This window comes from Sinohyriopsis cumingii, chromosome 2 (genome assembly GCF_028554795.1).
Source record: "Sinohyriopsis cumingii isolate HCF-2022 chromosome 2, ASM2855479v2, whole genome shotgun sequence".
NCBI classification, from domain to species: domain Eukaryota; kingdom Metazoa; phylum Mollusca; class Bivalvia; order Unionida; family Unionidae; genus Sinohyriopsis; species Sinohyriopsis cumingii.
The window spans coordinates 98,479,571-98,505,453 of NC_142962.1; the positions used below are offsets into that span (position 1 = coordinate 98,479,571).

The window sequence follows — 25,883 nt, forward strand, 5'->3', positions numbered from 1 at the left end:
ACGTTGGGAAACTCTTTTGTACTTGATATTTTTTTATATTCAGGCTACAAATAAAATATAATAAACAACGGGTTGCTCAAGAACTAAAATAATATTTACAGAAACGATTTTTTTTAGGAAACACAATTACCAAGATAAAAGAGGACGAGTTGTAATGCCTTTGAGTTATGTATTCGTCATTTAAATAGAATTGTCTATGGTATGAGAGTTTTGGGATCCTTCGCTATCGTAGATTTACTAAACTGTTTGTCATTACAAAACATGTTGTCCCAGCATCTGAGAAACGAGCGACAGACATACTAGCAACAGAGCAGAGGAGCAGCGATTTATTCAAATTTAAATAACTGTTAACAATCAACTGATCATGTAGAATGCTAACAATTACTATAACTTAAAAATACTTAACGTTAATTTGAACTTCAAATTTGATCGAAATCCAAAGCGAATAAGTGTAATTATTTTGAGAAAACTGTAATGTGTGGTCCTTGAAAAAAATTGTGTCATTAACTTTTCCTAATTGATCTATTTTCATTAAAAGAAGGTTAGTAAAGTATATTTCCACAAAATTCTATCTGAGAATTAGATCCATATAATTTCGAGTTGAGTTCTTGTCTCTATCAAGATTTATTCTTCGGTTGTAATCCACTGGAATCGACGTAGTTTCTGAAAAGCTAAACTCGTCAGCTGGCAATCAAAGGCCATAAAGCAAACATACAGTCTAGAAGAACACTCAAAATAAAATTAATCTTAACTCTATTTTTGAAGACGTATAAATAATTGCTTTCACCAACAAAAAAATAGAACCGACTTAAGTTTGGGCGAATTTTTTTGTTGTTGTTAGTGAATGCAGATACGTGTTTGTTGCTAGTGGTGACAAACATTAGTACTCTCTACTACTTGATAATAGTTTCCGTTGTGACCTCCATCCCACCCTCACCCCGAAAAATAGATAAAAATAAATGATATAAACAAAAACTAAGAAAAAAATGGGGCCTCAAACTTCTTTCTGCATATTAATTTTTCAACGAATATATACAAGGCAAGTGATTCTTGCAGTCGGAAGTTTTGTTGTTGGGGTGGGTGGGCTTATTTTTTGGCGTCGATAAACGCAGGGAATAAATGCAAAGATGGTCCTATAATTTCATGAGAAATAGTTATCAGACTGAATCATCGTTTGGGCAGGCCAAGACTACTAAATCATTCTCAGTCAAAATAAGTTAAGGACTAGATCATCATTTGTTTGTGTTTTCGACGTTCCGTTTGCTTTAATTTTGGCGACCTTCAGATCTAATGGATATTCGATGAATAATTGTTCGGGCACAGATCTATAACCAGTCTGGCCAAATAAATGATTTTGATTATCATAATGACGATGATGTTCGTTTTGGTGTCGTTGTTATCTTTTTCATTGTTTTTTCTACAATACACAAAACATTTATCTATGTGACTAATGAAGAACATTCGATCACAGCAGCCTACTGTTGACTTCATCTGTCTATAATTCACTATATCGCTCATCTTTCCCTCTTCTCTGTTTCTTTGTTTGCCTGTCTCTCTGTCTGTCTGTCTCTGTCTCTCTCTCTGTCTCTGTCTGTCTCAGTCTCTATCTCTCTCTCTAGACCAATGTCTCTATTTACATGCATTATATATGTATCTTACTATCGAATGATTTCATGACGTACTACTTCATGAACGAAGTAAATCACTAATTGTTATATTCGCTTGCTTCCGTTGTTATAAATATATATATATATATATATATATATATATATACATATATATATATATATATATATATATATATATATATATATATATATATATATATATATATATATATATATATATATATATATATATATATATATATATATATACTTTATTCTCAAGGTCGAAAAAAGTCTTCCATTTTCTTCTTTGTGTGTCCTTGCGTATCGTTGCAAAAATACTAAATTGTACACATATCTCCAATCAATACGTGCTGAATAAATCAGACTGCAAAAACTAACATTACATATTAAAGTTTAAAAAAATATTATCTCCATTTTGATTTCCAGATACAACCGACCATACATGAGTAACAACATTCCTCCAGTCTTTTCTAATTTAGGCCCAAATACAGAGGAGTACACGACGAACAGACTTATTAAATTCCGTATTTAAGAAGTGAATTCTTACAGAAATTTCTTTTATTAATTTGTTTGCATGACTCGTGTTTAGAACAGTGCCTTAGTTTCGACTACATCGTGACTAATTCTATTTTAATAATTGAACAATGAACGTTCACCCCTCCATCGTGACTAATTCTATTTTAATAATTGAACAATGAACATTCACCCCTCCATGTTGGCGCATGAGTAATGTTGCAATTACAGTTTTCAAATTAAGCTTTGTGACATGCATGGAGGAGTAAAGAAAACATCGTACAAAGTTTATTAATTTGTGACATTGGCAATCGGATGGAGAGAACAATTATACGTGAAGAGACTGTGATGTATATTATTTATTTAGTGCTTTTCTACATAGCATTAAATAATATCTCTGAAGGTAGGACAATTCAAGCCATAATTGGAAGAAATGCATCATTTTCTTTTACGTTCACTAATTCGATTATAAAAGATGATATACGGATATTTCATCATACGTCACTGATCTTTGAGGTGCGGCAAAATACTTATAAATTTAGGAGATATGAAAGAGAACGAATTTCTCTGGTCGTAGCTGCAGGCGAAAGAATCGTTCTGAACCTAACCTTGTTCAATATCACACAAGAGGATCAGGGCACATACACAGTGAAACCAGCATGGAATATGGAGGAGTTCGACGATAGTGTTGTTCTACAAACATTTGGTATGTATCTCTTGCTAGGATAGACCGGGTGCATTTATTTATTGAAGGGTTTATGTTGCTAGGATAAACTGGGTGCATTTATTTATTGAAGATTTTCTGTTGCTATTATAATCTGGGTGTATTATTTATCAAAGGGTTTATGTTGCTAGGATCAACTGGTGTATTTGTTTATTGAAGAGTTTCTGTTGCTATGATAGAATGGGTGTATTTATTTACTGAAGGGTTTATGTTGCTAGGATCAACTTGTGTATTTGTTTATTGAATGGTTTCTGTTGCTATGATAGAATGGGTGCATTTATTTATTGAAGGGTTCTGTCACAAAATGTAGCAGCAGATTTGGTGCAGGCAAAAAAAATAATTTCCCCATTGTTTTGTATAAAAATCGTGCAGTGAAAATATTATCCCAAAAAGTAATGATCGCTTAATTTAATGTTTGACTGCGGTTGTTTCAGGTAAAATTGACACATGCGACTATAAAACCTCTAACAGCACGTTTTTTATTTTTAAGTAAGAATAGATATATGTATAGTTGCTTCACAAGGTATGTCATTATCTGCATAAAGGCGTCAAACTTATCTATAGTCTCTTATATGTAACCACCCGCGTTTGTCTTTCTGTGCCTCCAAACAAGAGGTCGTGAGTTCTAAACTCGCTGAGGCACCCCAATTTGTTTCAATTTTTTTAAAGAAAAAAAATTGTATTGTTATGTTCAAACTTTCTTTTAAACTCGATAGTTCCAATATTTTAAAAACTTTTTTTTACAATTTTTATCCTGAAACTTTCTTTTTTATTATTTATTTCATACCCTAACATCTATAATCCTAAGGCATGCAGATTAAGGTCTTCTAGCAGAACAAAACTAAAACATTTTAGGGGTAATTTATAATTTGTACACAAATTATCGAATTTCTGTTGCATAAACAAGAGTAAAAATTATTTATACCTACATGCAAAAACGAACCTTGCACCAAGTGATGCCAATTTTCCTATTGGCTTTATGTGTTTTGCGGCTGCCAAACAAGAGCTAGCGAGTTCGAAACTCGCGGCATCCGTATTTTTTGCTTACTTATTTATGTTCAAACTTTTTTGTAAGCTCGCGCATCACAATTTAAAAAAAAATATTTTTAATATTGAAACATTCTTTATTCATTATTTTTTTTCGTAACTCACTATTAAAAACCGAAGGCATACTGATTAGGTTATGATAGTAGAACAAAACAGCAAAAAATTATAACGGAAATGTATAACTTAAAATTGAAATTATCGAGTTTCTGTGATATAAACAATAGGCAAACTTCTCTGTACCGACATTCGAAACTGGACCTCGCACCAAGTGATGTCAATTGAAGAGAAGACAATGTTCAGTCATTCCTGCATTCGCAATCACGATTAACAAGTCACAGAAACCGATATATGAACATGTTGGTATTTATTTGAGCGAGTCTGTGTTCTCTGGTAGACAGATTTATGTGGCATTATTGCGATCCGAAAATCCAAAAATATCAAAGTATACATCAAAGACAACTCTTCACAAGGTCCAGTGCCAGAAAATGACGAATTGTTCACTTCTAATGTTGTAAAAGAAAGTGTGTAGGAGCAAGAAACACGAAATCAAATTAAAAAGAGTTTCCATTCCGCTTTATTGAAAATATGTTTTTCGATTTATTATGAGTCTCGTCCTAGTTCAATAATAACATGTATTTGATATGTCCAAATGTGGGGTTTCAAACAATTACATAACACGATAAATTCGAATATATTTTCGCCTCTTATTCATGCTTATATGCGGTCATTCTTCTGTCTTGCAATACATTAAGATAAAATTTAAACCACATGCGTATGAATATAACTGAAAATATAATAAAGATAAAAGTCAATTCATTCCAAATATCAACAACTAAATAGACTTTGTTTGAAATTCGCAAAGCATGATGTGTGCAATCAACTGAAATAAACAATGCACAATATTTTTCTCTACGACTGGCATGCTTTAGTCGACGGCTAAAAACTTGAGATCAGCCGATTGTTTTTTGGGGGTTATTTTTGCTGCTGTTTTTTTTTTGGGGGGGGGGGCGGATCGCCTTTTAAAAAAATTCAAGATATGAACATACTATAATTTGTGTGTTAAACAAATAAAAAGGATATCAAATCAAGCAGGTATCTCCTTCGGACTTCGGACCAAGCGTAATGAGAGAGAGAGTAAGAGAGAGAGAGAGAGAGAGAGAGAGAGAGGGAGAGAGAGAGAGAGAGAGCACAAATTATTTGAAGATCATAATCACCTGATGAAAAACCCAATGATTAGTACAGAGGAACAATATATATGTCAAATATACCTCTCTTTCGAGCGGGTCGGAATCGCGAGATCGAGTCAGCATTTAATCAGCGTGCGAAATTGTAGCAGGCCACCAGTCCGACGCCAGCCAATTTAACGGTGGACTGGGGCAAAAAATGAGCAGCTAGTCGGTCCGGCCAGTTAGATTTTTACACATATCGAGTACATTTAATCTTCAAATTAGATAATTTATGACATGAAAAGAAATATATAAAACCCAGTGAAAGCCTAAAGAAAAGTTACTTGCGTTTAGTATGTATTTATTAAATACTTGTAACTCCAAATAAAGACTCTAGTGTGTCTGATGACATACGTTACGTCCGATTCCCAATATCAACGTGTTGAAGTATTTGGATGTATGTAGCCCAACAGAGGCTAAAACACCAGCTAAAAACGAACTAATTAAACGGAATAAAACAATATTAAAATATAGTTGGGTTACAAAATTCTCTCCAAATATTAACACGGGATGCTGGCTGAGAACATGAAACTGTTGTTACAGTTCGTTCAGCTCAGCATCACGACTGAAATTGTCACGTGAGACTCTCAAAATTATCTTAATTTGTCGAATTCTATTCGACCACGAACAGTTTCAGCACCATTTGTATCAAGATACAGAAAAACACAACGCGTTCGATATATCCTGAAAACCTTTCTATTTTACTTGGATGAATTTTGAATATTCAAAAAGTCCTTAGGGAGGTACATCTGTAAAGTCAAATATCGGATGATATAGTTGAAATTTAATATCACTTCAGAACTTGCATTTAGAAATGTTATTCCAAAAAGCCAGGGATCTAAACAAAGTACAGCACCAAGCGTAAAAATCAAAACAATGTCCCTCCCACAACGCAATTTTAGCTCGAGACCAACTTTTCTCTTCTTTATATTTTTTTTTTATCGTATGAACTCAACCAACCCAACAATAATTATCAGTTGAAACCTTTTTAAGCGTGTTCACACAAAAAATAATGTTTTTCTAATCAAACTAACCACTATGCGTTCATAAGACTCTAATTTTACACTTGTATGTTTAAGCTTGATACACAGCATGATCACTTACCGGTATGCATTTTGAAGCCGTCAATCATTATTTCATGGCTGGTACCACCACACATGACAAAAGTCTAAAACACACAAGCCTTCTTATCTGAAATTACCAAACACTTATACACGAGACTATCCGTTCAATTCCTCATACTACGAAACTTGGTCATAGCCATTTTACGAGACTAATCCATGCAACAATAAAGTCCCGTGAACACGATTCAGCATGAATAACGCATGTACCTTATAATTGGCTAATTACTCGGCTTGAGAATTGTCTTCCAAACACCAACTTCCCTTACTCAAACGAATGATCCTCAAAATCTAATAAAACTATAAACTGATATGTAAATATAAATCACATATACCCTAGGTTTGTTAAAACACCCACGCCTCCGAAAATTGTTCATCCCCGTGTGATCACAAACGTCATATCTTTGGTAATTAATCACAACTGATTACTCTCCCAGAATCATCTACCAGTTGAACTGCATTGCATCTCAACTTGTCTCTTCCATTTCGATGTAAAACATATAAAACCTTGACTTATCGCTAGTGCTAGCAACAACATGGATCAGATTTATCACTTTTTTGGTTGATTTTGATGCTTGACCTAGCTCTCGAATATGTTCTTGCGTCTGTTAAAATTTCACGAGCTTTCTTGTTTTTCGGTTTATTATAAGCAATGAACTAAAACTATCACCAGGTCCTCTAGCACTCACTTTTTTCTCTACATTTGTATTTATTTATTAATTATTTTGCTTAGTAGCATCCCTTGTGCTATCAGATAATCAATAACAATTGACTCAAAGAAATCGAATCAGGCTAGTCCTAGCTCATCTTTTGACTTTTCTGATTCTGAACAACGAAACGAATAGGCGACCCACATAACCAATTGTAAGAAGGTCACAACTGCCTCTTTTGAAGTACACATTTTAATATCACAACCAGTAAAATTATCTCAAAGTTCTCTAAATCCCACTATTGCCATCAGAAATTTATTTTGTTTAACGTCAAGGATCTAAAACAACCTCACTATCCAGAGCAAAACTAACATTAGTTACACTAATAATACAAGAAAACAAATAGCGTCAAACCCACTGCGTTCGTTTCACATGAGGTCGATGTTCCCCTATTTCCCGGGACCTCAAGATAAAAATGACCGCAACTAAATGGATTCTAAACTCTCCAATGACACAAATAATGTTATTCTAATCAAACTAACAACCACACATTCATGAGACACCAATTTCACTCTTGCGTACTTTTTCTTGCTTCACATTTGCATGATTCATAAGCTGTAAGCCATATTCATGGTATTCAATTCAATATGACGGCATTACGTCTTTTTCTGGCATCGTGCAGCTAAAGTGTAATTTACCCAATTCAGAACAACGTTCAATTTTGAAATTACCAGTAAACGATGTAAAAATAAAAATTACGAGTCTTTGTTTTGTTAATATGAAGCTGTATATACAAGTAATCCTTTGCTATAGACGTACACTTTGCGTCGGCCAATATAAAGTTTCGTTTAATAAAATGTTGTATTCGTTGGCACAAAGTTACGTTATTGTGTATTATCAGAAATTCTATCCAAAGATTTTACGTCTCTATTTATAGATATTGTCCAGGACTTTAGTGGTTCAAAACGTTCTCCCACCTGCACGAACAACTCGAGCATGCAAGACTCATTATTTCCAACAATTGTGAGAAACAACAATAAAAAGAACAGTTTAAACAGGATATCCATGACAAAAAGCTTATTATTAATTGTATGTGTCTGTATTTAACTCCTCAAAAATTTCGCCGTTTTTATTTTAATTTAAAACGTTAATTTTTCACATCTTTGCAGATGAATCAATGATTCCAAGGATAGATGTATCTCGATATATCAGTTCAGACTCTTCTACAGTTTTACAGTGTTTCTCATCCAGATTATTTTCGGGAAAGTTCCTTTGGAAACTGAATTCATCGCTGATAGAGAACCGCAGTAGATACTCACAAAGCGACGATTCTCTTTGGATAAAAAATGTAACAGCTGACGACCAATACAATTCATACACATGCAAGGAGCACGAGAGTGAATTGGAGAGTGATCCATATAGAATGATATTTTGTAAGTATATTTATTTTGTTATTTTAATTTTCTGATTACCATAGCTCCTATTTTTCTTTGTGCTATCAACAAGGCAAGCAAACATTTATTTATTTATATTTCTGCAGAGACAAATGTCTTTCTCTTGCGGTCTATCAATAATGTGAATTGATATAGATTGAGAAATATAGAAAAGGCATGTTTGACTTGAGGCTGGAAGCAGTTTTAAAAATAATAAAAAAAAGAATAATTAACAATAAGTTGGAAAATTATGAAATAAGTGTTAAGTTTCTTTTATATATTTTATTTGAGTACCAATGTTTGTTGTTATCGTGGTTACTTCCAGCCCCAAATGTAAAAGTCCAGCAAACAATATATTTCTTTTAAAAATATAAATAACATGAACTCGTCAAAAATGAATAAACCGAAGTATTGATGAAAATTCTTTGCACGTAATTCACAAAACGCTAGGTGGCTGACCCATAACTTTCACTGAATAAAAGTTGTAATGTCATTGTAATTGTTTGCTTATGCGTATTAGATAGTTTTTCCCGCAGCAAAATTGTATAATTTCTCCTTAAACACTCGGTTGTGTTGGTTTAGATATTTTTTTACAAAATTCAAGAAGTCGTGCAAGTTTTAAGCACAAAAATTGAATCAGATTAATTCCCGTTAACGTTTTGATACAATTTCTGTGGTTGTATCTGTGCTACATAATATCGCGTTGACCATTGATATGATACTTATTGTAGGACTATAAACATGTGAATAGGAAGTCACTCAATTTGCACATAAAGACAACGAAGTAAATTCGAAACTTGTCAGGGTCTAAGAGTATAAACTGAAACTATATAAACTACCGAATGTCTATATAAATTCTAGATTCTATCTCTTTTGGAGGATGTGCGCTCAGTCGATAATGTATGGGGGTTTAGTGTACGCAGGCAAATTAACGTGTGCCGAAACCCGAGTTGGATTCTCAGTAGGCACGAATTAAATCTAAGCTGCATGACAATATTCTTTTTATATATGTACGTATGTAAGATACCCTTTTGGGATCCAGGAAAGAGCTGTCTCTGCTGAGAAAGTATTACAAAAGAAAAAGAATATTACCAGACCTTACGCTGGGAGTTTCTCGTGTAAAGTTCAAAATGTCCTCCGCGGAATAGCGTATGTGAGATTTTATCATTGGATGTAGTAAGTAAAACACTACTACTAGTGCGACAACAACAACAACTACTACTACTAATAATAATAATAAATAAATGAATAAAAGAAGAGCAAGAACTAGTAAAGCATGTTTGAAAGATGCAATGTACAATACTATAATATCCTGCAAAAGATGACATAATACAGTTTTATCAACAATTTAATTTTTTATGAGAAGTTAACATAAATAATTAAAAAGAGATATCTGGTAGCGCAAACAAACTATTCACTTCAAAATTATTGTTATACCTTTTAATCCAGAGTACTCACCTTTGTTCATAATATTCATATTGAAGACATTCCTCGTGACATCCTGATGCAAACACCCTGTTGAATAATGCCCATTTGTATTTTCATAACTTTCTGATATACTTTGTTATGTGATAGCCTACATATAAAGTCTTTTTTTTTTGTCCTTTTAAGATGGTCCAGACGAACTATTATTCGCCATAATAGATTCATTAACAATATCTTGTTCTGCCGACTGCTTTCCACCATGTCAGATTCGCTGGAGTCATTCGAAAACTGACACACCAGGTGCATATTTGAGTCCTGAGCAGGCAAAAAAGGGTGGAATCTTCACGTGCCATGCCACGAATCCAAAAAATTCCAACAAAACGATTTCGAATAAAATCGACATTAAAGGGAAGCCAGGTAGGAGTTATATTAATCCCTATTCATGCTGGTGGAAGTAGGGTTTTCCTTGAATGAATTGGTGTGAGGAGACAATTAAGTAAACCTTAAATTATTATGATGAATTGTATTTTATTCGCTTATATATATATATATATATATATATATATATATATATATATATATATATATATATATATATATATATATATATATATATATATATATATATATATTTCGTAATGAGATATTGCATTCTATTAGTGGGAGAGAAATTATATACCACAGTGGCTTTTCACAATATGTCTGCCCATATGTATGTTGTTCAATATTCCAACCTGAATTTCTATATTTTAGGCTATTTCATTTTTCTTCTTCTGCCTTGCTTCCGTTGTCTTCCCCCACAGCAGGATGCATGGATATTAAAATGTGTCAACTGTATAGACCCTCTAGTATTACAGGCATTCTATAAATGATGTGCCATAAAGAAACTGCTAAACATTAACTCCAAACAGAAAAATGTAGACTTTAGTATTTTATAATCAGCTTTCTATGTGGGTCATGGAAACTGTCATTGACTGCACTTACTTGATATATTGATATGTGTCGGCCGTACAGTATTGATTTTTAAATACCTGTAACAAGCGGTACCGGTTTTTAAGAACAGAACCTCAGGAATATATATAATAATAAACTTTGCTAAGTAACAATTTTTACTCATATCACAGTTGCTTTATGGAAACGATGGATAAAGCGGGTCTTAATTAATGTCGATTGTAAACTGAAATTAAGTGACAATCAGAGATGTGATACAGCGTCTGCTACCGACTGAGATTGAGCTTGCCAACGCCAAACAAAAAGTACGTTTCAATGTCTGGAAAGCCATCGCCGTCAAAATATAAAATGAAAACGAAATAAACGAAACATGCTTGCAATTTTTTAAAATTAAAGTTCAGACAATAAGATCAAACTCAACTAAAACAAACTAGGCACACTTGATACAGGCAAAGGTCAAAATAAATAAATAAAACATGAATTCAAACATTAAACGCCAAACGAAACACGGTATTTAAAACAATAACATAAATACTCAAATAAAACAAAAGAGGAACAAACAAAACAGGCGAATGTCCAAAGAAACAAACAAAACACAAATGAAACAAGCAAACACCAAACAAAAACACAGTGTTTAATGACACAAAGGTCAAGTTGGTTGAGCTAATGTAAAATAAAACAAAGCAACTACAGAAAATGTGTTTCTACACACACACACACACACACACACACGAGAAAAACATATTGGCAAATGAACGAAACACGATAGTCATATGATCAACTTTATCCAAAGAGCAGAGGCCGCCACTGCACTGTAAGGGGATATCACACATTTACCTTTATTGAGTCAAGAGCGCAAAACTTTTGAACATGGCGCATCAGGTGAGACAAAATGATGTAACTTACGCTGTAAGGCTGTTAAATTAAGCGGCTAATTATTTGTCACGAGCCACAACATGTGATACAGGGGAAATGAGGCCACCGCCGCCTACACCGATGACCCCAGTGCTATATGGTTGTACGATATGGCGGACATGTATACCTAAACTTTATTTCAACACAAGGATAAAGTGTTACCCCTTGAAAATTTTTTAATTGTCCCTCAATTTATCATATGTTCACATCAAGGACAGTACACTTGACCAAAAGATTAAAAATATCATTTCAATATACAATAATTTTAGACACATTTTAGAGTAAAGTACTATTCCCCATGAAAGAAAACTATTTCAACAAAACAAAGTCCCAGATCTGAATTTGTTTAAAAACATTTCAGATTTCCCCACCCCACCCCACCCCATCCCACTTTTAGCACACGTTCAGGTTTTCATATTAACAGAAATATAAGGTTAGCTACCCTTTTCAGGAAAAGAAGAATGTAAATACTTTTTATCACCTTGAGAAAATTGCTGAAAAAAAAAACTTTAAATTACCAAGAGAATTCGACTTTGCACTTATTGGCATAGCTCGTGATATCTGCATTTTAATGTCGGTACAACATAATATTGATTATGGCGTGGTTAAGGAATATAGCTTGATGGGTTGTGAGTTGGTACCTGAGACATAACGACAAAGGTTTAGAAATTGGATAACCCCATTTCGAATTTGCAAGAAAAAAAGAATAACTAATTGATAATGCTCAGTTAAGAAGGCTGATAAAGATTACGATAACCCCAGAAAGCTCACATTAATTTAAGAGTTCAATGCTTGTATCCAAAGTGATGCCAAAACCTATCTTGATGAGCAAAATTGGAAACTTTGGAAAATGCTGATGATAATTCCTTAACTCACAAAGTTTTTTTTATCAATAAGTGGTCCTTTCAGTGGTTTGTTGTATAAAAAAAGAAGACATCAGTCTCATACCAGTCCCTCCAAATCGCACACAACCTTTAGTAATCAAACATCTAATACGGCTGATAAGAAATCCGTATCTCTTTCTAGGTGCACTTATTGTAAAATGAAAGGGGCTGCAACAGGTTGAGAAATAAACTACATAATATAAACAGCTATTCCAAGTGATCTTATGTCAAAGAGGTCAAGAAAATGGTTTGGTATTGAAAGCTATACATTTGATGGATCAAACAAATCCTGTCTTATTATATCATGGAGAATTACGAACCATTAATGTCGAAAGGTACTATATCACTTATTGGTTATTCCACCCAGCCTATCCCTATTAAAGTATTAACGAACGCAGGAGCTTCTTGTTGTCTTTTGTATTTAAGTACTTTGTCCTTGTCTGAGAAGTCTTCATCTAGTGAAAATGTTCTTATTCACAGAGTTGAGTGAAGCTTTGTTTATGTTCCTTGCCATTGTGTCAAGTTGGCATCAGACTCAGGACCTCTGACAATTGGACCGTTTTACCTATCGAAGGAATTCATTAATTATTATGCAATAACCTAGTTGGAGATAACGTTGCAGTTAATCCACTTGTAACTGACAAGATTTGTTAGGATCAAAACGTTCTTGCTATGGAGCGTAAAATCTCTGATTTGTATCCTTCTTACGCAGTTTCAAGAGCTATGGCAAAAGAACTATTAAGAATGATATTAATCAGCAACTTATTCCTTTAGATAACACATTTATTGTTCAGTCTTTTGTTGATGCCACCATTGCTCCTTGAATTGACCAGTCAATTGGAATTGGTTACAATGATACCCTTTTTAATACTAATTCTCTCTACTCTGATCAGGGCAGGGTGACAACAGACTATAACTAATTGTCGAACAGGAACAAAATCTTCATGTTCGCTTCAAGGGGCTAGAGGTAAAACCGAAGCCACACGAACCTTTTGTGAGAAATGGGATCGTTATGAGAAACTGTAGACCCCGTGATATACTCGCCAGTTAATAGTCGCAAGTGATATATCAAGTTGTTAGTTCGAAGTCATGTGGACAGGAAATTGTTAGCATAGCCCATCAAAGTGCCTGATCTGGTCATTTAGGAGTCAGTAAGACTTATCACAAGATCTTGAATCATTTAATATATTGTATTGTCCGAAAATTAAAAGTTATGTTTGAAAATACGACAGATCTTGTCAAATAGTAGAAAACCGAAAAAGATACATAAGGTACATTGTTTCGGTCCATTCCCTACGATTAAGTCAGACAGCCGATGCTTGTTGACCATAATGTGTTCGTAAACGTGATTCCTGGAGACAATTCCTTTGATAAATATTAAAACTAAAACAATTTAAAAGGTTTTAGTGAAGCTTTTGCTAAACTGATTGGCCTCCTCAGATGTGACCAGCCTGATCAGGGGTACATTTTTATGTCTTTCAGTTTCCAGTAAGTTACGCATGAAGTAGGCATCCAACAGTTCAAATAATTTTCCAATCACAGTGAAAAGGGCTTTGGAAAGATTTCATCAAACTTTGAAGAATATGATTCGATCATGTTATTTTGATGCAGGAGAAGATCGGCACGTGCATGCTCATTTGCAGTTATTGTGCTGTTAGAGAATCAACTCAAGAATCATTGTATTTTAGTCCTTTTGAATTGGCTTAAGACACTCTGCCTGTCGACCATTTAAGGTATTTATAGAAAAACATCTTTATAATAATGACTCAGAGATTAATCTTCTCGAATATGTCTCTGATTTCAACTATACTTTGTCCAAGGCTTGTGAAGTAGCAGGAACGAATCGCCATTCTGCTCAGTCAAAAATGAAATCAGAGGATGACAGAAATACGAAGAAAAAAATAAATTCAGGTTGGTGGTCGAGTTCTGGTTCTTTTGTCCATACCTCAAATTCCTCTTTGGGCTAAATATTATGATTGTTATACAATTGAATAGAAAGTAAACGACTTACATCATATCATTAACACTCCTGGAGGTCGAAAACAGAAACAATTTTGTAATAAAGATGCTAACGGATTATTTTGGTACGTATAGCTCAGATAACAATTCATTTAATTTAACGATAGAATGCAATCTGACTGTAATGATTCTCATTTAACAAATCTTCGGAATTCAAAAGTATTGAACATATTTGGGGAGAAGCTTTCAGATCTACCACTACAGGAAAGGAGAGAATTGAAACAGCTATAATGTGAATATGAGCACTTGTTTCCTGATATTCCAACAGGAACAAATAAAATCTACCATGATGTCTAGATTGTTGATTCTACACATCTAGAACAGCATCCTTACACAATAAATCTTCTCAGGAAGGAATACTTGAAAAGGATGCAAAATCCACTCGAGTAGAGTTTTATAGAGCCACGTAAAAGTAACTGGATTTCGTCATATATTCGTGTGCTTAAACTAGATATAAAAATTCCGTATGTGTAGTGTCCATAGAAAATTGAAGCGTGTCTTCAAATACGGATTCATTTCCAGATTTCCAGTGCCGAGAATCGGTAATTGATAGACAAAATTGGGAATGTCGCCAAGGTTAAAAGGATTCTGTTAATTTCCACTCAAGGAAAGAGCAAAAGAAATTTTGGCATTTGTGATTCCAGATGGACTTTATCAGTACCAAGTGAAGCCGTTTGGTATGCAAGGTTCTCTTTCAACTTTACAGCGTTTAATAAACATGATAATATCTGTCTATATAATTGTGACGCTTTCATCGATGACGTCATCATATACAACGCTCTCTTGAAGGTTCGCTTGGAAAACGTTGGGAAATTCTTTGATCCACTTAGTGATGCAAATATGATGGTTGATTTAAGTAAACGTGAGCTTTACCGCGCTTGTGTGACATTTTTAGGACACACGGTGGGACACAGTTAAGCTAAACATATAGAAGTTAAGGCCAAATCTATCTCAGAACTCCCGGTGCCAATTAATAAAAAAGCAACACACGTGAATTTTGGATATGGCTGGATATTAGCGAAATATTTATTCGATTTACTCCGTAGACTCCATTGACCTGACAAATATCAGGAATCTTTTGACTATTAAAGTCCTTTTTAAAAAGTACACCAGTTCTTTCAGCACCGGATTTAGGCAAATTATTTACAATGTCTGTTGATCCAAGTGATGTATGGGTTGGTGGAGTATTGATTAAAGAAGATTACAATCTTGTAGCTCATCCACCGTGCTATTGTTCTAAAATAGTAAACAAGTACCAGATAAAATATTCTACATTCGAGAAGGCATGTTTGGATTTGATATTGGTTTTGCAACATTTTACGGTCTGTATTAGCTCAGATCCTTCTCTGATTATTGGATTCAGTGATCACAAATGTCTTACTTTCAATAATAAAACAAAAATAAAAAAATCAGTGATTTTCAAGGTAGAGTTTTCTGCTGCAGGAATAAAATATTGACTTAGGCACATTTCAGGAAAGGAAAAAAAAACAGGAACGTGTATTTGCACTCTCACGTGTATAGAGGTACTATTATGCTTAGATATCTTCCTATGAATTTTACTTATTTTAGTATATTGGACTAGTATGTAAAAGAAAGCATGATTGTATAAGTCTTGCTTTTCTGTATAAGTTGAGGTAAAATGTATATCCATATTCTGCGCTTAATTTTTGTCCATGATAGATCGATCTGAAGTTTTTAGGCACCGGACTTTTGCTATGATTTGCGTCTCCAATGAACAAACGCTGATGGAGTAAATGACTCACATCAAGGTCAAGTGAAAACACACACACACACACACACACACATAATATAATCAAACAGGTTAGATAATTTTTAATTCTTACTCTAAGGAGATTCGAACCAGGTCCGCGGGTAAACGACACCCATCGCTTTGTTCGCACACACGAGTCTATATTCCCTCATGACTTCGCACAAATCATCAATAAATGATGCTACTCACTCGGTGTTATATGCACTCGTATGTAGCAGACACTCGCATGACGATCTAGTAATTAATTCTCATCTATCTACACAGTCATTCCGGATTCCTATGAAAGAAATCAAGTTATATATTATTAATTATAGAGAATTATAAATATAAATCAGACAGAACGGTAAATATTCACCAGACGGACAGTATTATTTGTATTAAAATCTTAATTCTGCCAATTATTATCAAGCATTCTTCTATAGAATCCACGGATAACACTCCGTTCTGTCATGTGTATATTTATAAAATTCTCTCTCTCTCTCTCTCTCTCTCTCTCTCTCTCTCTCTCTCTCTCTCTCTCTCTATATATATATATATATATATATATATATATATATATATATATATATATATATATATATATATATATATATATATAAAATTCCTGTCTGAAGATCAATCTGTGGAAACCTTTTTTTTATCAGAGTTTATACATGTGCTCTTTTATGATTCTAGGAGAATTATTTATTTGAATCTTTCATTGGAATTTCTAAGTGCCCATTGCCTGGATTAGCACAATATTTTGCGACTTTTGTGAGTTCGTTTAATGACATCGTGGATTGCACTATTGCTATATCAGGACATTAAAGACTATTGGTACATACATTAGAATATTCAAGTCTATTGATACATACATTAGAATATTCAAGACTATTGGAATTCATTCATGAGATTCTGTACTTTTGGACTTGTGATAGGACATTAGTGATTATATGGAATTTAATTCACAACACTGTGTCATTTTAATTTTCACTTTTATTGTTGGGAAGCATGATTGTTTGTTTTGGAGTCTTATCTCAACTGTTTACTGGAATTAAATCTTGAGATCCATGATAAGCTTGTAACAATAATTTATATCAAGACTTAATATAATTACACGAAATCAGTACTTTAACCTCCCATGACGCATATTGAATTGATAAAATAGTTGTTCAGAGAAATGATACTAACAAAAAATATCCATAACATATAGTCACTGGAGAAGACAATATATTCTAGGTGACCAATTATTAGTAACCATACCAGTGGTTATTGGGGTTGGAACAGGAACAGCTCTGTTATCCGCTTTTATCATCGCTTTAGTCATCGTCATTCTGAAGATAAGATCAACTCCAGAGAAATCACCTGATGGTATGTTCCATTTTCATCAATAAAGACATTTCCTCTTTAGTTCAGTGGAATATATTACCACGATAGCATGCTTGTGTAGAGACATTTAAAGCAAATAAGACATAGCTTGTCCAGGTTAATGTACTCCGTGTCTAGCATTTGGTATGAAAATTCTGTAGTATGCAGATATTTTTATAAATATAACGGAAATATAAATAAAGAAATAGAAAGAAGAAAATTACATACGAACTTTAAGTTGTTCATATTAAGACGTATATATGACGTGTATAAATTATGAGACTTTTGTAACTCTGAATTATTTAATTATCATGAATCTATTATTTTACGTTGTTTACATAAGACGGAATTAGTTTTCGCCATCAACCTTTAGGGTTGATTTGTAGTAATTTATGCAAACTAATATCATAATGTCTTGCGTTGCGCATTATGTGTTTGGTTATATTATTATATTGTTCATTTTCTTAAAAAGACAATACAGGTAACTCTTCTGAAGGAAACGAAGTTCTTGGGTAAGTTAGCATTCATATCTGTACACACGCAAATACTACACATACTAGTACACGCTGACACACTGCACGAGTTTCGTAGTTTAATATCCGCATGTAAGACATGAATTACATACTAACTGTATCTGCAGTAGACGCTTAAGCAACACTTGAAGTAAACACCAGCATAGACATGTATTATTCACATTAAATGAATACAACTGAAGAGTGAAAATACGTCTTAGCTTTTTTTTATTATAGTGGAACGGTAATTATTGCCATTTAAGTATGTATAAATACAGCTTTATATTTCGTGCTTAGTTCTTAGCATGTTTAGACTTAACCTGCGTAAAAGAAAAGAATGAAAACCAACCCGTTTTGTAAAACTCAAAGCATATTTTTTCCTAATAGAGAAAGTAAAAAATTGAAACTGAATGCAATCCTAGTCTTAAAAATTCTCTATCGCGTGTCCAAAAGTATCAATTATTCAAAACATTTTCCAGAGTCGCATATTCCTTCTAGATCAATCCAAAAAGGTCAGATAATTCACTAAATTTCCACAAGCCAACCAATCGCGAATTAGGTCTACCTGGTTTTTCCAGAACACACATAATCTGTACTCATATCTCATCATTATGTTTATAAATTTACAACAACAGAATTTGAAACGGTGCTATGCACCATCAAATCAGGCAAAGCCGCAGGATACACCATCCTGCCTGAGTTCTTGAGGCATCTTGGCCCGAAAGCAAATGAATGGATCGCCGCTTCTTACACCGGGGTTGTTAGGGAAAAGTGCATGCCGACTTTGTGGCGCCAGGCAAAGATTATTGCGATCAAAAGGCATGGCGAAGATCCCAACAATGCGACGAGTTATCGGCCGATCTCCCTGCCTTCAGTATTTTAAAGTACTGAAGCACCTTATTCTCTAATGAATTGGTCCAGACCTGGAAAATATCAGAACCGTTGAGCAGGCAGTTATCAGGCTGACTACGTTTGTTGAAGACGATTTTAAGAGGAACCTTAAAACTGGAGTCGATTTTATATATCTAGCAGAGGCATATGACACGGTCTGGCATGAAGGGTTGTTGTTGAAAATTTCCAGTGTATTGCCGCGCTGGATAGTTGAGAATATCGAACTGTTCCTTAGCGACAGGCGCTTCAAAGTGCACATCAGAGAAAGAGAGCGAGAGAGCTGCAGCTCATGGAAGCGTCAGCCTAACTGACTCTCACAAAGGTCTATACTTCTGCCAAGTTTGTTCAATGTCTATATCAATGACTTACCTGTGACACAGTCGCGCAAGTGCATGTATGCAGATGTTATTGCTCTCGGGGCCCAAAGGCGCTCATTTACTGAGCTTGAGGAGGTACTGAATAAGGACCTGGAGGATATTTCGGGCTTATTCAAGATATGGAGTCTACAGCAAGCGCAACTAAGACAGTATCCAGCGTCTTCCAAATTAATAATTCAAATGGGAACCGTGAGCTTTGTATCCTTCTCAATCGGCAGCAAATAAAACATAACCCGACACCTACGTACCGTGGTGTGAATCTGGACAGATCACCGTCATACTACAACAGTAGTCTTATTAAGTGGGGTTTCTCTGCCAAAACCCTACTTTGTATTAGGACGACAGCATGATTACACGCACCCCCTCCCCCCGTTAGTCTAAACAAAATACGAAAAGAACTTATTGATGCAACAACGTCGATTTCGTTATTGATTACCTGTCGAGGACCTATCTTTGAATCATAATCGTCGTCATACGAAATAGGTTTGGCTTAGAAACGCCCATTTAATAAAACTACTGCGGTTTCTATTTTATATTTCAAACAAAATTTTACTTTACCTAACATTCACACAAAATTTATATGAATCGCAAGCGATTTCCTGGTATAAACATTTTGAAAATCCACATTTAAATATTCCTATTCCTTTTTTATTATTGTGTTAGTGAAATCAACTGATTTTTGGATAATCTGAAATGTCAAACAGCTCTCTGTTATCATAAAACTCTTGATAAATACCATCAGATATTATCTTGTTCATAAGCAAGTTAGTATCTGTAAATAACAGCTCTGCTTCAGGCCACTTAGACTTAACAAAATCGTAATGAAATTGGTACATTAACCACTTTTATATCTCAAGTACTGCGATGCCGACATAAACGGACTTGTTTTACTTTAAGTTTATCTTTCTTCGTTGAACAGCCACTAGATATTCATTAAAGATTTTCACACTAGAAAATTATCGGATGCTACAAGTTTATTACGACGTTTCATGTTTTTGACGATCTCAGTATTGACCCGCTTTCTAATATTTTCCATAGTCTTGCCAAAGACGCTGTTGTTAATAAGATTTAATATTTTTTCGAATTCTGTTTTTACATCTGCTCATCCTGCTGTGTTTTAATCAATATAAACCTTCATCCATCTCGAATGATTGGATTTTAACACGCGATTAACTTTTCTTAGAACAAGACCATGATCAACTGCTTGCTTAAGAATTTTGTAGTATAAAATAAATCTCCGTTTTTCAAGATGACTAGAAACTAATTTTAAAACGACAGAGTTGTTTGAGATAGATTAACCCTGCGAATAATTTCTCTTTTTATCAGATAATTAACTGTAGTCTATCAGCATTGATTCTGGACAAAATAGATAATCGTTATGCTTATCTTGAAACTCAACACGATATTCAAGATCAACTTCAACAAAATAACTAACATCATGATTTTCACATCCAGCTGTTATGATTTTATGTTTCATAAAAAAAATGTTTTAACTGATCCATCCGAAACCACCATATGGCTTAGACTAGGATATTTCGTAACCATAAAATCATTGTTATCAAGATAGGTTAAAAAACGTGATGGTGCTGTATTATCAAAGTCGGGTGAATATTTATTATTAGCCTTCGCATATTTGTTTTATTTTTATTATGATACTTATTCCCCCTCGGATTCCACGTTCAATAAAGTTGAACATATCTGGGTCTGTTAACAACTTCAGTTTTATTTTGCTGTGTTTCAGTAATTTGTCCCAGCTTAATTCGGGTGCCGAATAATACAATGCTGGCTAGAGTCCGTAGCTATCAGCGCTGACATCTCCGAAATTTTCAAACATATCTGCGAGTAACAGTACATCTGTGATCAGATACAAGTCATGATAATCTCCCAAGTTTTTACAGCCGAACGAGTCCCATATTGATTTAACATAAGCATACTCATCATCACTAACACTATCGATATTTAACTGAGAACAAAACTTATATTTGTCAGGTGGACACGTTTCATCAAATCTACTCCAATCATCAAGATACTCATAAGGAAAAATTCCTTTTCGTGTCAACAAACTGCCAGCAGTTTCACCGAAATCTTCAGTCAAATTATCAAACATACTGGAGCCTTTTACAAGCTTGTTCAGCGATGCAGTCATAAACTGTAGACTATCTTATCTTGCCAAGTGTCAATGACATATGCTTTTCAGTGTTATTAGGAATACATTTTATCTGATCGTTGTTATTAATTTTTAAAGCGGTTTATTATATCTTTATCGCCAAACGCTTCAGCTATAATATAAGCGTCATATCCTCTGAAATTATGAAATAGACCAGGAACGAAAGCTGGTGCGGTATATTTTAAATTACATTTGTTATATGCTGAACGGCGATAACATCCAGTAATATGACAGCGATTTTTACACTATCTTGAAGCAAAAGCGCCTGTTCACAAATATGTCATATTTCTGATACAGCAAAATCAGCTTCTGGATTTACAATTAGAGATTTCTTATTTGTCTTAGCGAATAACATCAGGATAAAATCAATCTCGTTGACAAGGTTTCTCCGAAGCCAGACATTGTGATTTACGCCACGATCAATCTTTATTGATTTGAATAATTTTTTTATCAGCAGCACATATAACTTTATATGCTACTCCACAAGGAATGTGTCCTTGAAATGTTCTTGTCGAAGATTTATCAGGGTTATTTTCTGCTCCGAACACCGGAAGTAAAATAGACTCGACATCTGCGTACATTATAAAAGGCATTTTTATCTTGTGTCTTTAATTTGTAAATTGTAATATTTTTCGTCTTCACCAGGCGTACATATCCGCTGTACGTTAGAGCAATACTCGTGATGTCGATCAAGTACCTGTTGAGACTTACATCCTTTCAAGCACCTGAAACATAAATATTTATTTTCCTTGAGCTTGTTATACTGACCTCCGACTAGCCTGTTAAAGTTCTTGATCCATGCGTTATGATTTTTATAAAACAGCAGGTTTATTGTCTGCTGACTTGCACATTTGCTATTGTATATCGTGTAGATTTTTAGAGTATCGTCAATACCAAAAACATTTAACCACACCATGTAACAGATGCTTATTTTGCTTTTAGAATTTTGTATTTTTTGATTTTCAACGAATGGAAACATAATCCCAGTAAAATTGAGTTTATTAACATGACAACAAATAATTTGATACTAGATAAGAATGATCATGTGCTGGAAATAATACGTGCCGATATTATAGCCCTCTGAAAACTCGCAGTGGATTATATTTCATAGTGTGAAATAGTATTTCTGTTATTTTATAAATTTCTAACCAGACCCTGAAGCTTTGTACTCATCGATTTGTTTCCCATATTTCCTAAAATATTTCATCTGACAACGACATTAAATCTGTCCCTGTTAGAATTCAACGAGATTTTGATGTGATATAAGGGTCATCAAATTCCTAGCGTTGCTGAACGGCAAGCTGCTCTAACGTAGGCGTCTGATCGGCGATCCTATCCTTAGCTTTCTGCTGGGATCCCAAAGATATAATTTTCTTAGAAAACTGAATATAAAACTTAACAAATATCTTTAGACCCTTGTGCGTGGCAATCTCAGATTTAATTGTTGGCAGAACCAGATGATATATACATTTTTGGCAGAGAAATTTGCTAGCATATATTTATTATCACATCTCTGGGTTGTGTCGAACCCAGCAAATGCAGTTGCAATTTATTTTTTAGGCTGATATCTTTCCGTCGAGAATAAACTTCTCTTTGCGATATCCACAATTTTCATAGTTGTTCTATTTACTGTTTTACATTTATCGAATAGTACTATACGAAACTGTCAGAGAAACAAAATTGTATTATTATGTGATGAGCATATTTATGCTTCTGAACGTGTACCAACTGTTAGTGAGCAGGAGATCTTCATCAGAAGTACGACTGCTATGCAGGAAATATGCCGTGAGTTGTGATTAATCTTAAAACTAAAGCTTCGTTTGGGATTAGAACTCCGGCTGGTTATAAGATAAAAGTGAAACCAGAAATTGATGTTGAAAATACCGAGATGTTTATCAAGGACTTTATCTATACAATGTTCTCTGATGACATTCTAGACGGAATGCGAGTCCATCTTGTAAATTGGAGTATTACTGATAATACTATGGCCAATTTGTCAGTGCATGATGAGTTTCAATTACATTCGGTCTATGATTTGTACGAGGCAAATGACAGAGGAAATATCCAAAATGTTAAAAGAAAGAAAGATGTTGGAATTATCAATAATTTCCGTTTCTTGAACGTGATGATTCGAGTAACTATTACTAATCAAGTTTATTACAAATAGCACAGATTTATCTACGTAATGTATCATGGTTTGATTCCTAGTGGCTTAGTTATTGATCTTTAAAACACAATTAAAAACGATAACCGACTTGAGAACCTTGACCTTGTGTCACAACAAGAATATGTTCGTAGAGGAAAATGAAAGTTTAATGTTAAACAATATGTCCGTTCTATTATAGCAACTAACACTGCCACAGGAGACGAAATCGCATTTCCTCGATCTCAGCAGCAACAAAGCATTTTAACATTCATCCAAGATCAGTAAAATCTGTTACACATTGGTATTAAAAAAATCTGCCATTTAAAAAATAACTTGGGCTAGAATTGCCGTTCGTTATCAATCACCTGCTGTTTCGTATTTGCAAAACGTCCCTGTCTGTCACACAGCAATTGACATGTTTAATTAAAGTTTCTTTGTCTTATTCTACTAGTATTTTTCCATGTCTGAGTATATGATCAAGGTCTATGTTGTTGAGCAAGACTACATTTTTTTTTCTTGTTCTACTTCAAAGCGAGCTACCACGTTAACATCACCGCGGAACAAATTTCTTACAGCCTCTTGCAGCTGATACAGATTTACAACATTAGCTCGAGTAACAAATCTGTCCATTACTTGATAATTAACACAAATTGCATTTTATTCACAGGTCAATATTTCGAATATGTTTTAGATCTTCCCTTGTCAAACATCAGTGAGCCCATTTCATTACAGTATCCCTATCATACCTAACAAAAACAAATTGTATTTTTCAAGTTCTGACACATCAAAATCTGTCTGTAGCACATCAAACGCTGAGTAAGAATCGTGTTCAATGATAACATTAACATACTTTTTTTAGTTTTTTTTCTTCTCCATTACTCATAAACAGCTTGACAGCGTCTAATAAGAAGTTCTTATTTAAGATTTTAGCTCTTACGATTCTTCTTATTTCGTCGGGCATTGTATTGTAGTAATTAGATAGAAGTCTTATGTATAAGATGTCTCAAACAAATTTAGTGTTCGCGAAAAGACTGTCAGATCTTTACTCTGCTATCGATCTTGGTACAGCTCATCAGGATCTTAATACTGCAGTGCATCATAATTCTTTGAGTTCCAACACTTTTAATAGTCATACAAAACATCACATAGCAATCTAAATACTGCAGCGCATCAAGATTTGAAAAAGAGTGTTTTACATTCCGAATTTGATCTAGCAACGTATCTTTTTCATATCGCTAAGGATAAATTTGCAGATGGGCCTGGTATAGTACAAGAAGATGAACAAGTTTCTGTTGTAGCAAAATCACGGTATAATGTAAAATATCTCCTAGCTAAAAATTATGTTGTTGAGTTATCTTTTGGTATTTCTTCGGTAAGACCAAGGCAATTTTTGATAGACAGTTTTTGTTTGTAATTATTAGATAAATTCGCGTTAGGCTGCAAATCAACCCATTAAAACGCCGCAATATCAAGTCGAGTGCTAGCACTCTGAGGTCTAGTTTTAGTTACTATATTCTAACAATTTCTTCGCCTCGAGGAAATAGCAGTTTTTCTCATTTTTATCAACGCCGCAGTAGTTTCTGACACTAGTGTTATTTCAGAAATTGCTTGTTTTATATCCCTGTTGCTTGCGTTAGGTGCACTTGGTTGTCCGCTCTTAATTTTTACAGCAATCTTCTTTCCTACAGCAGAGCTGCTGAAGAAGAGGCTCAAATGAAAAAGCTTTAGATGCGTCTAACGCAATAGGAGCTACTTTATTTGCAATTCCATGTACATTTTCAATTATTTTGGAGAATATTTCTCTAAGAAACCTCCTACGATATTCTGTGATAAATTTTTAATTGTTTCATTTTTTATACAAAACTGCCCGATAAAATTTATCCCGGTGAGTTATCTTATCTGTGATTAGTTAACTGACCTCAAATGTAGATAATATGGTACAATTTCGTTATTGAGATGTAGCTGCCGGCTGAATTGATCAGTCAGTGTTATTGTGATAGAAGATATTTGATTTTCAACACCTACAGGATATTATATTATCTGTCTTCGATTTACTTGCATTAATGAACCTGCTGGAACATCAGGAGAAAAACTGTAGATATTTGACTTTTACTGCCACATGCTTTATACGAT

General features: G+C 34.1%; 1 protein-coding gene across 1 annotated transcript in view; it reads left to right on the forward strand.

Annotated features, from left to right (window-relative positions):
• The first annotated feature begins 2,437 nt into the window (after nt 1–2,437).
• LOC149805452 (uncharacterized) overlaps nt 2,438–25,883 on the forward strand; it is a 54,130-nt gene continuing 30,684 nt past the window's right edge. The window contains exons 1-5 of the mRNA XM_089934222.1: nt 2,438–2,850; nt 8,082–8,345; nt 9,957–10,187; nt 17,529–17,660; nt 18,130–18,169. Of these exons, the coding sequence (XP_089790348.1) occupies nt 2,460–2,850; nt 8,082–8,345; nt 9,957–10,187; nt 17,529–17,660; nt 18,130–18,169 (1,058 nt within the window). The 5' untranslated portion in view covers nt 2,438–2,459. The remainder of the gene's footprint in view (nt 2,851–8,081; nt 8,346–9,956; nt 10,188–17,528; nt 17,661–18,129; nt 18,170–25,883) is intronic.